General features: G+C 37.1%; 1 protein-coding gene across 5 annotated transcripts in view; it reads left to right on the top strand.

Annotated features, from left to right (window-relative positions):
- The window catches only part of NBEA (neurobeachin), a 629,334-nt gene that overhangs the window by 493,707 nt on the left and 117,461 nt on the right, over window positions 1-18,166 (top strand). For all 5 annotated transcript variants that reach the window (XM_049701354.1, XM_033410053.2, XM_049701353.1 and 2 more), the window contains exons 41-42: window positions 16,242-16,359; window positions 16,683-16,785. In XM_049701354.1, the coding sequence (XP_049557311.1) occupies window positions 16,242-16,359; window positions 16,683-16,785 (221 nt within the window). The remainder of the gene's footprint in view (window positions 1-16,241; window positions 16,360-16,682; window positions 16,786-18,166) is intronic.

Genomic DNA, 18,166 nt, shown 5'->3' with positions numbered 1-18,166 from the left:
AGAACGTGGTGGAGAGTACCACTCACGTAGTCACTGGAACCAGAAAATCTTACAACAGTTTTAATTCCTTTCATTTCTTTACCTCAACATAAAACAAAACAAAAACATTTAAGTCCTATTCATTCTGTCTCATAAATATCTTTATACTCTTTCCCTTTCTCTTCCTACCTACGGCAGCTGTCTTAGTTTAGACTTCCTTCATTTCCTACTGGCACAATGCAGATTTCCAGTTTAGCATCCTTCCAAGTCCTCCCCCTCACTGCTTCCAAAGTGGCCTTTCTAAAATGCAGATTTAATCTTATAACTGCGCTCCTTTCAGTGGTCTCAGTGGCATCACAGTAATCAGCAGAGCTACCATTCATTGAGAGCTAAGTTTGAAATCAATGTTTCAGTTAATCCTTTCTTCAGGGAACGCTCTGAACATCCTCTTGCCTATAGAAAGGGGATCTCTGGTACTTATAGTGGAGACACTTGTTAAATACAGTAACCAATTTAATTTTTGTCAACATCCCAGTAAAATAGAATTATTATATCAATCAATTATAAAGACATTAATAGACAGTACAAGCTTCGTAAAAGGAGGGACCATCCTTGTCTTATTCACCAGTGTTTTCCCATCACCTAGCACGATATCTGGAACCTAGTAGGTGCTAAATTTTTGTTTGGTGAACAAATGATATGCGCTGCTGACAGCCTTTGCCTGGGGAGAGGTATTTGACCATGATAATCATGTAAAACAGATAAATGGCAAGTTCTCAGCAAAGCAGTATTTTGCTGCAAATCGACAGGTTTACGACCAAGGAATATAAAGTAAACAGAAGAAAGAAAATTAGTCTTAGGACATTTCAGTGGTGTAGAAGAGTCCTTTGGGGATGCCTAACCCTGGAAATACTATTTTCATTGCCAACAAAAGTTGGGAGATCTCTAAATCTCCTTTTGCCTCCAATTACAGATATTTGTGGAAGACGTTCATGTAAAAGCAAGGGGTGTTTACCGAGCTGTTTACATTTAAACTGAGTTGCATTTTTTGAAGAGCTGTTAATTAACCTCTAATATAGAAATTTGAGAGTGGAAATAAAAATAACACAGGGAATTCAGTAGCTGAATTGTCTGTAGCTGAAGCAGTAAGATTTTTTTTTTAAAAGATTAAACTTCAAACACAGCAGACAGAACACTCAAAGTCATCTAGGAAGTAGAATACAAGAACAAATTCTTGCAAATAACCAGACAGTTGAACCAACGTGAACTGCAGAAGCAGAGTGTGGATCAGAGAACAATGCACACAGGAAAAGGATCTGGGCTGAGACCACAGCAGGGGGTGCTCTTGTCACTCCTGACTGCGGGTTTCACTTAAGGTCCTGGTGGGGAGGTTGTGAGTTCATTTGTTCAACACACTTATGTAGCACTACCTTTGTGCCAACCTCTCCACTCGACACTTTATATGTTTTTTCATTTAATACCACAGTGAATGTGATCATTCGCATTTCATGTAAGTGGAAACTGTGTCCCAGTTATGTTAGGGAACGGTCCCAAGTTACACAGCTCGGAAGTGGTTGAGTCAGACTTCAGTCCGTATATCATCCTCTAATGTCCAATACGTAAAAAATGAGCCTAGTCCACCACACTAAGTGCTAATAAAGTGCATGCTTATTGCTACATACTGGTAGTATGAAGAAATGTGTCAAGGGTAGCCCTCATCCTGTGGTGAGCAGATACACATTAAAATAAGACCCAATCTAAGGGACTTTCCAAATGCAAATCCCCTGCATGAAGATTGGGTTTCATTCTATGGCTGCTCTTTGGGAGATAGTAATTCGAGAAGAGATCTCACTTTGAGAGAAAGAAAAACAGATTCTTATGAACCCCAAGGATGCACCGGTGAGTGCCCAGGAATACTCAGGTTTTCAAGTAAAAACACACTTTGAAAACTTTGAACTGGTATTGTAGGAAAGTAGTCTTCAATTACTAATTTTCACTGAAAAAGAAAAGTCTTTAAAACTTGAAAAACTGTTCACATTCATACTGTCTTCCTGGTTCCTGATGAGCCTGGCACCCATCTGGCAGATCCTTGATAAATGGTAAATATTTTTTGAGGAAATGTTTTTTGAACAGTAAGTTTTTATTACATGGTAGGGCTTTATCAGGCAGACAAGGAGGGGAAGCTATTCAAGAGTATATACAAAGTATGGAAATGTTTAATGCATGCATATATTTTAAAAATTTATTTATTTTATTTTTGACTGTGTTGGGTCTTTGTTGCGGTGCACGGGCTTCTCATTGTGGTGGCTTCTCTTGTTGCGGAGCACGGGCTCTAGGCACGTGGGCTTCAGTAGTTGTGGCTCGCGGGCTCTAGGGCACAGGCTCAGTAGTTGTGGCGCACGGGCTTAGTTGCTCCGCGGCATGTGAGATCTTCCCGGACCAGGACTTGAACCTGTGTCCCCTGCATTGGCAGGCAGATTCTCAGCCACTCCGCCACCAGGGAAGCCCCAATGTCTGCATATTTTTCAAAATTTTAATAGACTTTATTTTTTAGTTTAGTTTTAGTTTAGGTTCACAGGAACATGAGCAGATGGCACAGAAATCTCCTGTTTTGTGGGGTGTGTGGGTGTTTGTGTATTAGTCAGGCTTTTTCCTTCTTCAAATAACAGAGGCATGAAAGTTACATCAGGTAATGAGTTTGCATCAGAAGACTTTCAGCGGCAAGTAATAGATACCCTAACTCTAATGGCTTTATACGTATATGTGTGTGTATGTGTGTATATGTGTATTTATCATAAAATAGTAAGTCCTGAATTATATTAGTGTCTTGGGTTGATTGATTCAGCTGCTTCTGGATGTTTTCAGGAACCCAGGTTCCTTCCCCATCTCCACTCTGTCATCCTTGGTTTGTCCTCATTCTCACACCAATAGCAACGTGGCTTCAACACTCCTCCAAATCAACCTAAGCACAGGAATGTCTAGAGGAAAGAGGGAGCATCTCTTTCATTGGTGCCCTCTTAAGAATGGGGACACTTTTCAAAGCCTGATCACCTCTGGAACTGTCCATGAGGTCGGTGTGCCCTGGCTCAGAAGTGCATGGAAGAGGTCACTAACTGAACACCATCAGGGTTCTGTTAGTCAGGAAGGTGGAGGGGAGGGGAAGCCAGAGTAGATCCTGAGTGGGTGAGCAGTAGTGTCCACTACAGAGTTTATGGTAGGAAAGCATAGTAAAGTACGAATGAGAATGTCTCATCAGGCCTTCTTCAAAACTGGAATTCCATCTGAGTTCCAATGATTGAGTCTTTTAAATGTCCCTTCAACCTCAGCCACCCATTAACATTATAGTGCTGGTTACTCTCTGTCTTTGTTTATATTTTTGCTACTACAGACCAACTGACTTTAAATATACCTTAAATTTATTCATTCAACAGAATGTTTATTGAGTTTCTGTGATGTGCCAGGCACTGTGCCAAGCAATACAGTAGTGAGCAGAAACAAATGGCCACAGAGTAAGGGAGATTACATTAATAAATTACATAATAAATGTGCAAAATTGCATTTGCGGTAAGTGCTGTGAAGAGACCTTCTCTCATGTGGTGCTATGAGAGTGTGTGTTAGGGCGATTTTACCTAGCGGGAGAGGTCGGTTGAGAAAATAGGAAGTCAGGAGAGCTCAAGGATGAGTAGAAGTGAAGTAGGCAGATAGGGGAGGGGAACTGTTTCCAGAGAGGGAAGAATATGTGCATTGGCCCTGTGACAGAAAACAACATGGTATGGACAGAAGACTGGAAGAAGACCAGTGGGACTGGAGCCAAGAGAGCAAAGTGGTCCCAGATGTGTTTGGAGCAGGAGATAGTTGCATCTACCATTAGGCTCATCTCTTTATGTCTTGGCTTCTGCTTCCTCAGAATTCCTGCTGCCTTATGATTTCTGGTGACTGCCTTCTCCATCTTTTGGCTTCTTCCCACCCTCCTGCTTAAAATTTTCCCTGAATATCTCACATTGAAATCATTAAGAAAGATTATCTGATGGGGTCAGCCTGCCAGCATTCATAATAGCATTGCTGTGATGGACAGGATTCTCACGGCCACGAGTTGTGGCTACTCTATTGATACTTAGATAACGACTTTATATGAGCTGTCCATCCCGGTTCTGTCCACCAAGGCCAGAGTGGTGGGGTCAGGTAATCAACATGGTAAAAAGGAATTTACCAGGAGGGGACACTTTCCATGTCCTGTCCAGTACATAATAAATTGGGAATCAACTCTGGACTACCTTAATAGGCTGGCTTTTCATTTATATAGACCTTGTAAATTGATAGCTTTTCTGTACATGAATATTACTAAATATAGATCAATAAAAGCATTCATAATTAATCACTACTATTAAATGACTGCTCTGTGCTGGGCTTTGTGCTACGTATGAAAACTGTAGAGATGCATTGAAAATTCTGGCTATCAGTGGGTTCACAGGTTTGCAAGTAAACCAACCGTGGTAATAATGGTTTGGTGAGTGTCAGAGTTGGGTAGAGGGTTCTCAGAGGGAGCAGCAGGCTCTTCTTGCTTAGTCGTTAATAGGAGTTAATCAGAAGAACAGAATAGGGAGGGATCTGCCAGGCGGAAGAAACACTGTGTTCAAGGGCACAGAAGCGTGACAGAGTAGAACATGGCACATTTGGGAGCTGAAAGTGATCAGCATGGTTACAACGTAAGAACTGGGTGTAATGCACCTTGTGGTTTAATATGGAGTTTTCTACCACTATTAATACTAGTAGTGGCCACTTCTTAAATACTTATATACCATACATATATATGCTTTTTAAACTGTATTAGGATTTTCATTGATGTGCTGGGATCCAAAATTTTTTTAAGTGTTTGAAGCTGTGATGGGTATGAATTAAAAAGTGCACTAGTATTTGTATTGCATGCCTTTTTTTTTCAGGAAGATATAAATAAATGTTAACTAGAGAAAAATGTTTCACCCTTACATTTAAAAAAATTCTCTCTTCATTATGCATGTCTCACTACTTTTAAATTTTTTGTTTTACATTTTCTAAAATAAAAATTGGAAAGTAAAAAAAAAAATTTAATATTCTAAAAGATTTCTCTCCTTACCATAACTAGATCTCTAGTGAAAAGCAATTCTCCATTATGTCTGCTCTGTTAAGACTGATTTCACTATTGCAGCAATAATTACTGCAACTCCCCCATCTAGTCTTGTATCATTTCTTACTATATCTAAAACTTTAGTAAGAAATACTTCTGAAAACAGAAAACAATTTGTGCTGGTAATTTATAGTATCTACACAATCAGACCCTATTACCAAATTGATTCAAAGAAAAACCTCTAACCCAGAAACCCAAATAACCTGATAGGATTATTTGGAGTTATATAACAATTTGTCACTTTTTGTTTTAAATATATTTGTCATATTAAATATATATGTCATATTTGTTTTAAATATATATTAAAATTTGTCACTATGCAGAATAATACAAGAGTAAGTGTGGAAGCAAAAGTGAGTGTTAGAAACTAGAAAATAGTTTCCTTCCAATATTGTAGCGTTCTGCCTCCCCCATCCTTTCCCTTTGTAAAATTACAGCAGAGGGACAAATACAAGATTTCAGAGTTTGCCAAATTTGAGAAAATGAGGAAACACAGCCAAATACATAATATTTACACATGGGAACATTCACGAGCAGGACAAAAATGAAGCAACCTTGCCAATATCATTTTTTAATTTTGAGAGTTTTACTGTAATTTTGAGAGTTACATGCCTTTGAAGATGAAGTAGGCACAGAGGACTCCAGCTGCAAATCAAAGTTTGTAAGTTAAATTTTAAAATATTTTATTCCACAAAATTGATTGAGTTCCTTTCATGTGCTGATTCTATAAGGACTACAAAATGGCATCAACCTAGTCTCTACCCTCATGAACTCTACAGTTGGGAGGAAGTATGTAATAAAATAGATCATTTTTAAAGTACTTCCCACAGTGTGAGAGATACTATTGGAGTGGTACAAATAATACTTTTTTTTTGAAAGAGTTCATGGTTTTCTACTAATGACTATAAAATAGCATTTGCATAGATTATTGAAACAGTATTGCCCTTCTCCAGTCAAAACAGGCTCTACACTGTAGTCACAGCAGTGATTTCTAAAGTGTGAATCTAATCATCTCACATCTTTGTTTAGCACAGGGGCTCATCATTGCTCTCAGACCAAAAGTCCAAGCTCTTTTAACTTGAATTACATGATCTAGCCCCACATCCTGTCTCCCTATCCACTTTTTATTATTTTAATGTTATTTTTCACCTCTCTCCTCTTTATAATCTATGTTCCAGACTTCCTGGACGCATTCCCCAAAGCACCATATTTACATACATGTTCCTTCTGCTTGAGACCCTCTTCCTTCCCTGCTTTCCCCCACCTTCCCCACTGCTGGTGAGTCTCCAAGAGACTGAACTCTTTGAAGTCAGGGACTCTGCCTCTCATTCGCCAGCGGCTCATGGTGGTAATTCAATAAATACTTGTTAAGTGAGCGTCGCTAAAAAATTAATTGATAAATCATGAGGGCAAGTTTGGTAGCAAGAGCTGGCCCGATTATAGGCTGTTTCTTAGATAGGAAGAAACCTTCCTAGCGTTATCACTACTAACAATGGGAGTGGTAGCTGATGTCCCAGATAGTTAGGCTTTCTAGTTAGAGGTTAGTACTGTGATTTCGGAAAACTTCTAGAATGCAAGCTGCCACCAAGGAAGCAAGAGCTGTGGCTGTTGGTTTTAAAGGTCACATGCTATGGCCCAGGTTTTCTCCTCCCTTGCTGGCAGTGTCATTAATGAAAGTTAAAACCGGAGACGCACTGAGTGCGTGTTCATGTGTATGTCTGTACAGATACACCCAAGAAAGTAGACATTAATTAGAGTAGGAGGCTAACGTTTGTTAAGCACTTCCTGTGTGCCAGGCACTGTACTAAGCATTTTTTTAAAGAATTATTTCATTCAATTCTCACAACTACCCTGTGAGGTTAGGTACTATCATTTCCCCCATCTTATGATATGGAAACTTAAGAATTAAAAATGAACTAACTTGCCTGAGGTCTCACAGCTAGTAAGAGAGGCAGACCCTAGGGAGGCTTTAAATCTAGGAGAGGCAGGTACATAAATTCATGAATTAGAGCAAAATGCAAGGTTGTGAAATAAAAAGCTCTCTGTAGGTGGGCTGCCTAAATTTTTCCCAATTATACGATATTTTGACCCTGTAACTTTAAGCCATATAGTGATAGTGGCTGTGTTTATGAATATTTAACCTCAGAAGTATAGCAATATAGTATATATTGTTCAGTTTTCATTGAAAATGTATTTCCTGAAAACCATCATTTTGCCAGTTTAATTTCTTTTCTTTTTTTTTTTTTATTTTTAAATTTATTTTTGGCTGCGTTGGGTCTTTGTTGCTGTGCATGAGCATTCTCTAGTTGCGGCGAGTGGAAGCTACTTTTTGTTGCGGTGCACGGGCTTCTCATTACAGTGGCTTCTCTTATTGCAGACCACGGGCGCGCAAGCTTCAGTAGTTGTGGCTCACCGGCTCCCTACTTGTGGCGCCCGGGCTTAGTTGCTCCGCGGCATGTGGGATCTTCCCGGACCAGGGCTCGAACCTGTGTCCCCTGCATTGGCAGGCGGATTCTTAACCACCGCGCCATGAGGGAAGTCCCTAGCTTAATTTCTTGATCGTTTTCATTTACTTCACAGTTAAGCCATTTTCAGTTTTTTCCATTTCAATTTTATATTACATGAATTATTTATTTTCATCAGGATTGATTCTTTTCCATCTAAGTTTTAGTGAAAAGCTTTGATTCAATGATCATTTTTTGGTCCATTTTAGATTTTACTGATTATAGTGCCTACCCCGACAGTTTTATTTTGATGACTGTATTCATTATTGATTGGATAAGAGGCTAAAGTAAGACTCTTCCATCAGATATTTGAGGTTTTCTTTATTGTACAGGGTGGGTCCATTGTAATTGTCCCCTTTTTTTCACCTACCCTGTAAAGTATTTTATACCATATTACACATGTTTAAGTTAACATTTAAATTTTTTCATAAGTTTAAAACTTTTTTAAAGATGTGGTATCCAACACGTTCCTACACATTGATATTTTAAAATAAAATTCTTATTCACTTTTCAGATATGCCCAATAGAATCAAATATATCCAAAAGAATAATGATTTGGTTACCATCATCATGCACTTTAAAATGTACAAATAATCTCTTTTTTCAAATGGACATTTTATATAATTCCTCTTTCTCACTCAACAAATATTTCCATTTGATTCCCTCCCCAAAATGTATCTATTCTAAAAATATTTTATGCTTGAAAGTCTTATATTGATCATTATATTCTACTAATATGCAGAAAGCATATACTAGTGAATTAAAATTTTAGTATTTTTAATTCCTAAAGCCATAAAATTTGACATGCTTAACATTTTTATTCTGGAACAAATTATTATTACAAATATTATCAGCTTACAGTCATACAACATAAATATATTGTGAGCTTTGAAAAATAATTATTAAACATGAAAAGTAAATGTTACTGGAAATTCATCTCTTAATGAGATGAATGGTTAGTATATCCACATATGAATATTATTTATTGCTAGAACAATACAGGAATCAATATTAAAGCTACTCCTAATTTTCTTTTTTTTAAATCAAAGTATAGTTGATTTACAATGTTATGGTAGTTTCAGGTATACAACAAAGTGATTCAGTTTCATATATATATATATATATATATATATATATACTCTTTTGCAGATTCTTTTCCCTTATAGGTTATTACAAGATATTGAGTATTGTTCCCTATGCTATACAGTAGGTCCTTGTTGGTTATCTATTTTATATATAGTAATGTGTAAATGTTAATCCCAAACTCCTAATTTATCCCTTCCCCCTTTGGTAACCATAAATGTGTTTTCCATGTCTGAGTCTATTTCTGTTTTGAAAGTAAGTTCATTTGTATATATATTTTTAGGTTCCACATATAAGCCATATCATCTGATACTTGTTTTTCTCTGTCTGGCTTACTTCACTTAGTATGATAATCTCTAGGTCCATCTGTGTTGCTGTAAATGGCATTATTTCATTCTTTTTTATGGCTGAGTAATATTCCATTGTGTATATATACCACATCCTCTTTCTCCATTCATCTGTTGATGGACATTTAGGTTGCTTTCATGTCTTGGCTATTATAAATAGTGCTGCAATGAACATTGGGATGCATGTATCTTTTCAAGTTATAATTCTCCAGATATATGCCCAGGAGTGGGATTGCTGGATCATATGGTAACTCTATTTTCAGTTTTTTAAGGAACCACCATACTGCTTTCCATAGTGGCTGCACCAATTTATATTCCTGCCAACAGTGTAGGAGGGTTCATTTTTCTCTACACCCTCTCCAGCATTTATTATTTGTAAGCTTTTTGATGATGGCCATTATGACCAGTGTGTGGTGATACCTCTTTGTAGTTTCCAACTTTATTTTTTTTTGATATGTTGAAAAATCTTGTTCACAGTTTTAAATTGTAAATAGATAGAAGGATGTTGAAGTTTTATTACACCGTATTCATATAGCTTTTTGTACCACTTCTAAGTTGTATGCTAGAAATCACCTAGTGATCTATCGTGAAAAATTATTTTTAATTATCTCCCAACTGACAGCCTGATTAGATCCAACTTCAACTCTTTGAAAGTAAAGAATTAGGAAACCATTTAACTTGCAAAAAGATTTTTTTTTAATCCAGTCATTAAGGACATACAATTTTCCAGCACTTCCATCAGAATTTTGAATTGTCCGTTATTTGAGGCTCCTAGCCCCTCAACAGATTTTATACCCCAGATAATACACCATAGAGAGCCCCCCATCCTTTTTTTTTAATTGGAGAAGGGCAGTGGGAAAAGAGAGATGGGAAAGAGGACCTGTATTTCCCTCACATGTTCATTTTCAGGCAGATAGATTTTAAGAAGTTAAGGATCTGGAAACTTACTCTTAAGTTATGCGTACCTAACTTACTTCCTGGAGAGTTATTCATTCTAGCCCAGTTAGAAGAGGCTAGTCCATTGTGTTGCTATTTCCTTTTTTCCATACACTTCTAAATAATTATTTCTTGTATCTTATGCTCTCCGTGCCTTTGGTGAGGAAATAGTACCACGAAGGCAGGTGGAAAGAACTGGAAGCAAGGAGTTCCAAACGTCTTGCTGTTTTTGCTGCTTCCCACTTCCTCACCCCGTGTACCATGGCAGCAACTGCCAGCCAGAGATGATCTTCCACATGGTCATTTTAGAACCCAAACTTCTTCCAGTTTGTGGTTCTGCTTTCCTTCTGGGCATCAGACTCCTCTTCATTCATCTGGCAAAAGGGCAAAGAGCAGGGATGATCATGTATGAACGCAAACCTCAAATTACTCTTGAGCTATTCCATCCTGAATATATTTGTTCCATCCAGAATCATTGATAACTCGTACAGAATTATAAAAGTAATGGGGGTTACAGCTTTCCATTGCACTAACAGCCCTTTAATTAAACTGTTCAAGCTGCAAGTGTCTGTTGGATATGATGGCCTCATGAACACTGAACAGGGCATGTCTCTCCACCCGTTCACATCATTTTCATCAATTCTTAACAGAAAATATAACTTGAAGCAAAATTTAGTTTTTTCATATCCAAATACTTGTTCTAATATATGCATCAGATGATTTGAGATCAGCAAAGCTCTCACTAAACAAGTACTTTTTAGGTCACACAACATTAGCTGCCTTTAAAAGAAAAAAAGATGAAACTGATTTGACAGCCATACCCATGTTTCTGACAAATGTGCATGTCTGATACACATGAGTGCACAACAACCCTATTTTTCTTCAACACAATCATCAAATAATATGTGTTAAGCACACACTTGGGCGAAGTGGTTTACAAGGGGTCTCTATTACATTTGTTTTATATTATGTCCTGTGTGTTTCAGTTCATAAGTGAGTGGGACAGACCTCAGGGTATAAAGCCAGCATGATCTCTCTCTCCCTTCACTTCTTTTGGATATTAAGCCCTTAGCTCAAAACAGTTCAGTGGTCGCTTAAGAAAATCACAAAAGTTGCATAAAATTTGTGATCAAGATGCTTTAATTTTCTTATTTATGACCTATATGATGTAATAAAAGTTATCTTTATTCAATTTTCATGAAATGAAACTGAGTAGGCTAGTTAGCATTTGTTGATTGATTTCATAGTATATTAAATAATTTGGAGAGACCAGCAAGCACAAACCAGATGATATGGGAAGGTCGACTTAAGAAAGAAAACAAAACCACAAACCTCAAGTATAAATGAAAGTACTTATATGGTTTAGAAAAATATCTTGGACTATAATGAAAAAGTAACCTGAAGAGTTATTATAGAAGGTCCTGAAACTTACAGAACACTATGTAACTAGTAGAGGTATAAATAAAATACAGGCAATTTTATAGTATCAGGTCATATTTCAGATGTAGGCTTGATGCCCAGATTTTTATATAAAACATGCCATAAACTCAGTATTTAATCAACTATAAATGATATTCCTTTGCACTTTTGAAGCGTATACAAACTGATTAAACTCCTCATCACTTGCCCGAAGGAGCGTCCTAACCGATCACTCTGCCTCCAGTCTAACAGCTTTCTACTTTAAGCCTCCACGAGCTGCCAAGTGTGTGTAGGTGAGCTCTCTCTTGGTTACCCTCTCGTTGCATATGAGGAGACGAGAGGAAAGGGGACTCGGGGTATAGTCCCAGGCGGTCATGGCAATCACAAAATTTGTTTGAATGCTAGTGGTTTGTCTCAACCATTCATCTTTTTTTTTTACTTTTTATATTCCATCCTATCTATATTAATTTCACTACAGAAAAAGTCTAATTACTTATCAGAAATAAAATTGTTGCTCAAGAGAGGTGTCAGATGATATTCTGTGACACACCTTAGTATACATTTTTCTTAAGTGCGAGGCGTAAGTCTATGAACTAAAACACCTTAGCCCAACCCTCTAGAGTGAAGGAATCCTTTTTATGGGGACAGAGTCTTCCAAGGTGGGGTATAACCCAATCTAGAGTTCCTTGTGGGTGCAGATTAAACTACTAGAAAAGAGAAACCAGTTATTCTATTTAGATCACTTTGTTTAGATCTTGATTAAATCTAAAGACAGAATAGACCTCTGATGGCCTCCACCAGTAGGATAATAAACACGAGAAGTCTGAGGCAAAACTGGAAAGCTTTTTCCAGTTCAGCAAAGGAGTCAGAGATGTACGTACCTTGTAAGATCTCTTTGTAACCTTCCCCATATGTATTATCTCCGTCCGTTTCTCTTGCTGATTTATTCAACAAACAAATGTATATGGAGCACATCTGTGCCAGGCACTGCTCTAAGCTCTGTGTGTTGAGCAGTAAATAAGATAGATGGGGCCTTGTTCTCATGGAACTTTCACGTCACAGGGAGGGGACTGACAAAAACAAGCAAAAAAATAAATAAGTGCCAGGCACAGAATTCAAACACAGTGATGTCATAGAAGAGATATTGGAGGTTAGTACATGATAACTCTAAGCTGGATGCCAGCCAAAACTTTTTTAATAAAAAAATTTAGGAGAGTTTCATTCCATAATCAATCTTGAAGGAAACAAGAAGAAAAAGTAGGAGGTGGCTTGCTGTAAAAAAAAACAAAAGGACTCTAGGCTCTGTTGGGTTTCCCGGCAGGGAATTATGAACATCTCAGAGCATTGTCTTTTATCAGCCTCTTTAAAGGATTTCAAAAGCTGAACTGTCACATGGGTGACTGTAAAGTAAAATTTTCTTTCCCTTGGCCCCTCTGGTAAGGACTGTACCACTCGTTCAGATGATGCTGCCCTTGTTCAAAATAGCTTGGACCTTTGGGTCTATCTTTTGGAATTTGCCTCCTGAGCTGTTTATTAGCTGCTAGCAAAATAATTTTCTTTTAATTTTATTCTGTCTCCTTTTACTCTTTGCCTCCAGGCTTTACTGAGTTCCTCTGATGATCTCAGTTTCCTTTTTTTCTTGCTCCTGAGGGTCCCTGAGGACCGTTGTGGTCCCAACCTGGAGCTGTGAAAGCGGTGGTAGGAGAACTGATTGAGTTCCTGTATCAGTTTGGATCCAGTCAAGAGAAAGAGGCCACATAGCAATTTAAACAGGGAAAGTATTATAATTTATAAAAACAGAAATAATTATAAATTATAACGGGATATTGGAGAAACAGGGAATGGTTAGTAAGAAATAAAAAGAACTCTAAAAAATATAGGAAACAGCACATATGAGGAGCAGCCATTGTCTTTTGAGCTGACATTGAACCCAAGAAGAGGCCTCCTGGCCTTGTTAGGGAGGACATGGCTATAGTTCCCTTCGTGGTATAGAAGTCACTCTGGTGCCCTGCTGAGGGAGCTCGCTGGAGCTCTGCCTTTTGGAACTTCCCCGAAAACCACCCTCTAGGGAGTTGGTGAATCTGTTTATGGGAGGGTTCTCACCAGAGCACTCTGTTACAAAACTGTCTGGGGCAGGGGGCTACTGGAGAAAACTGCTGGTCACTGGGTGCTGTCAGCCATCACACACTGCAGGAGCCGGGCACTGGAGAAGCCCACGCTCTGCAGGGACCTGCTAGCTGAGCACACAGAACCAGGAAGAAAAACCCCTTTCTTCTGCATCATCTCTTCAGAGTCCTTTCCTGATAGACCTCGACATGGTGTCGGCTAGCAAAGGAAAATAAAGGGCACAGATTCACTTTCACAAGATAAACAATTAAGGGTGAATTTGGAGCTGGGAAGCAATAATTTGATAACTGGCGCAGTTGGTAAGACGGTTTTGCATGGGGCACTTAAGGAGTCAAACCAACTTCTATGTGTTTGAGAGCCACCTGCCTGCTAGAAGTAAAATAAACTGATAACATGCTTAATGGAAAGGAATACTTGGTCAAATGTTCACTGCATCATGGTTCCCAAAGAGAAAGATAATATTAGTGTGTGTATATATATACCCACACACTAATATATCTCTATATATATATTGTATACACCCTAATATGCATATTATATATAAATATTATACATATTTTATATATAATATAATATATAAAATATTATATATAATATACATTATATATATATAATCTCCATCCATCCTCCTGGCATACCAGATTTAGTATAAGGGTGCCAACACAGCTTTCATGGGAAGATCTCTCCTTTTTTCTGAGATTATACTCATTTTACTCTTTGGGTTTTCAAATGGCCTTTATATATATATATATATATATATAAAATATACATATATTAGTGAAATAATGGTCATAGTGAAAGATAGTTTTTGTTGTTGTGGCTGTTCTGTCTTAAAATTATTCCTACCTGACAAAATAAGACTTATCAACCCTGTATTAGTACTCTTTCCATTTAAAGAAAATTATGCTAGTCTATGAAATTCAAATCTGGAAACTGTTGCACCCAGGTAAGAATGTATTAATGTAAATTGTGGCAAGTCACTGTAATCCTTTTGTGAAATGTATAAAAAGAAGTTTTACATGTAGAAACTGAAAAACAGTTGTCACTTTATGCTCAACAGAAAGGACATATAAACAGAACTTAAACAATAGCTAGGCCATGCACTTTACATTCCTTGTCTCCACTTAAATTAACCAGTAATGAGTATTATTATCACTGTTTTTCAGGTGACAAAAATCAGATAGAGTTAAATAATTTTTCCAAGTTCCTATAGCTAGTAAATAGCAGAGCCAAGTTTTAAATAGGTCTGTGACTGCCTCCAAAATGTTTCATGATTTAAACAGATGTCTGACTGCCTCCAAAAACCTTCCAGTGTGTAGAGAAAGACGAAAACTGAATTAAGGAGCTAGAAAATGGATTTTTCAAAAAATAAAAAGATGAATAGATAATATAATATAATTATAATATAATTATATGGTATGTAATATACACACAGAGATGTATAATTCCTAGAGAAAGGAAATGTGAAAAAGGACTTCATAACTTGTTCTCAAACCTTAAGGAATATCATGTATGTAAAACTCAGTAACTCAGTTTCTGCTTTCACCGAAGCAAATATAAGTGTAGTAGGTTATACAGGGTACACCAGTGCAAGTAGAGAATGTGTTTATGTATTGTTAAAATACATTGGTGTATCAGGAAGGAAACTGTCGCAGATTTCATTGCAGTGGGTTAATCAAATATGGATTTATCTGTATCATGGAAGAATAAGTCCAGATATGGATAGTTGCTGAGACTGTTTCAGTAACAATATTAGCGCCAACCTTGCTGGGATTCCCTTGGCCTTCCTCTAATGGCTACACAATTGCTGCTGTAGTTTCTACCATTATATCTCCATTCAAGCAAGGAAGAGAAAGGAGTGTGCCAGCTACATATGACTCATTTTATCAGCTTTTCTGAAACATCCCCAAATGACTGGTTTTGTTCTCATTAGCCAGTTCTGGGTCAAATGTCCTTGCCCCTACATGCAAGGGAATTTGGAAAAAGCAAAGAATAACTTTATCATGATTAGCTTAGACCATGGATCAGACAAACTCTGACCTCAGAAACAAATTCAGGCCATTGTTATAAATAAGGTCATGCCCATTTATTTGCACATTGGCTGTGATTGCTTTCACACCACAGTGGCAAAGCTGAATAGTTGTGAGAAGGACAGATGGCCTGCAAGGCCTAACATTTTTACTATTTGGCCTTTTATCAAAAATGTTCATTGACCCCTGGCTTAGATCAGTCATGGCCCCTTGCCTGGGGTTGACCACATGGACACTTTGGGGCTAAGTGGGCTTTCATTAAACAAGGAAGAGGGAGGAAAAGTGACATTAGAAAAGAACCAAAAGTGTATGTCAGGCCACGTGGTCCAGCCAATCATATACAAGACCACAAAAGCATAACACGTTTTCTATTTTAAGTCACAGGGTCACCTTGAACATATAACTTTTCTGTTCCTTCATTTCTTCATGAGCCAACTAAAACTTTAGAAAGGTAGAAAATTTGCAAATATACAGAATCAAATGATTGGCAATATTGTGATATATCATGAATTCATGAGTTATATCATGTGATATATCATGAATTCATTCATAATTTACTGAGTTTTATACAGCACTGTCTAAGATATTGTCACACTGAGTCTTAGACACGTATTTAACTGACTGACACTTCCCTTTAAACTATTTATTTTAGGTTCTTGCATACACTGAAGGACTTCATGGAAAATGGATGTTCAGCGAGATACGAGCTGTATTTTCAAGGCGTTATCTTCTACAAAACACTGCTTTGGAAGTATTTATGGCGAACCGAAGTAAGTCCCCTTAAATATTTTGAAGGGAAATGTGCTCGTATTTGGATGTTATTCATTTACATGGTGTGATACTGACTTGATATTTTTTTGTTTTATTTCTTTCTTTGATATGCCCTCACTAAAATAAAAATACAAAAAGAATTAATTTGCTTGAAGACATTAATCCTAGATTTCTCATGGATAAAGTTACGCAGAAATCTGATTTTCCATGAAGATTCATTACCTTTACCAATAAATCATGAAGGGCACTTGAAAATGATTTCTGAAATTGATGGTTAGCTCTCCTGTGGTTTTCTAAACCATGTTTTTTCTTCTTACCACAGCCTCAGTTATGTTTAATTTCCCTGATCAAGCAACAGTAAAAAAAGTCGTCTATAGCTTGCCTCGGGTTGGAGTAGGGACCAGCTATGGTTTGCCGCAAGCCAGGTAATTATATCACATTACACATTATCTACGGTTTGTTAACATATTTCAATCTCAATATGACGGAAATCTAAATAAGTTTATACCACTATAATTATTTTGAAAATCAAGGAATTGTCTTCCTCTGCAGGTCATTTGTAGGGAAAGAGGTTATGAAAACAGCTATTTTAAGAGTGACAGAATAGGGCATAATTTTATTTAACACATATATAAATGAGGAAGTAAAAAAGTTGATTGCATATTATAGCTGGCACATAATTAAGACATTTTTGCTGAAGATCTTACAAAAGATATAAATTGTTTTTATAAATGCTATGTATAAATGCTTCTTCATTAAAGTAATAAAACTCTCAGAGTTCATTGAGATTAATAGTCATTAATTATGATGTGATTTTAATCATTCTTAAATCTCTCATCTTGGTATTTTAAAGGCATTATTTTGAAATCTTATTTTATTGAAAAATACTATTCTAAGTAGAAAACATAGTAATTATGTTTATCACTAATATCAGTTAGCTGGTTTTCGGCTCCAAGTAACTGAATACCTAACTAAAAATGGCTTAAGCAATAAGGGTTTTGCTTTAGGGGGGTTGTTTTATGAAAGATGCGGAGTTAAGAAGGAGTTGCTAGTATTGGCTCAGACGTTCAGTGATGTCAGGACTCTCAGTTGGCCTCATATTCACAAAATAACCACCACTGCTCCAGACACCACATCTTCACACAACTGCTTTCAAGTAGGAAAAAGACACAAAGGATTTCTTCTTGAACTTCTGTGTTTTAGGATGGAGTATATTTAGAAGCCTTTAACAATTTTTATCTCAGGTCCCTTTGGCCAGAATGGGGTCACCTTCCTGCCCCTAAAACAATCACTGAATGCTGAACACGAAGCCAAACCATCCCCTAGAATTCAAGGAGAAATATATCTCAACTCCCTGCCACTTCCTACCTGAAAAAAATACATTTTCTGTGTCGGCTTTGGACAGACAAGCAACAGTGTCTTCCACATAGATCATTAAGTCCCTGGGAATTGTTGCAGAGAACTGCATGCATGGAAAAGAAAACTAATCGTTGTCTATCTTCTCTTAAACAGGCTACAGACATGTAAAAGACAGGGACTGTGTCTTATTTATCTTTTAATCTACAATACTTAGCACACTGCCTAATTGCAAAGGTGCTTTTTAAGTGCTACTCAACTGGAGTTACCCTGCATTACAAAGTATCTATTCTTGTATTAAGTTTACAGTGTAAGACCAATTCACTGACATGTATGCACATGCCTAGGATATTTGCTAGTTGAATGACAATATTAAATTAAGACATTAGTAGATAATGAAGTACTTATATAAAATACAGGTCAAAAGAAAAATGCATTCAATCTATCAAA

Source organism: Orcinus orca, chromosome 18 (genome assembly GCF_937001465.1).
Source record: "Orcinus orca chromosome 18, mOrcOrc1.1, whole genome shotgun sequence".
NCBI classification, from domain to species: domain Eukaryota; kingdom Metazoa; phylum Chordata; class Mammalia; order Artiodactyla; family Delphinidae; genus Orcinus; species Orcinus orca.
The sequence above is the reverse complement of the archived record's forward strand: the minus strand, read 5'-3'. Positions and strand labels throughout refer to the sequence as shown.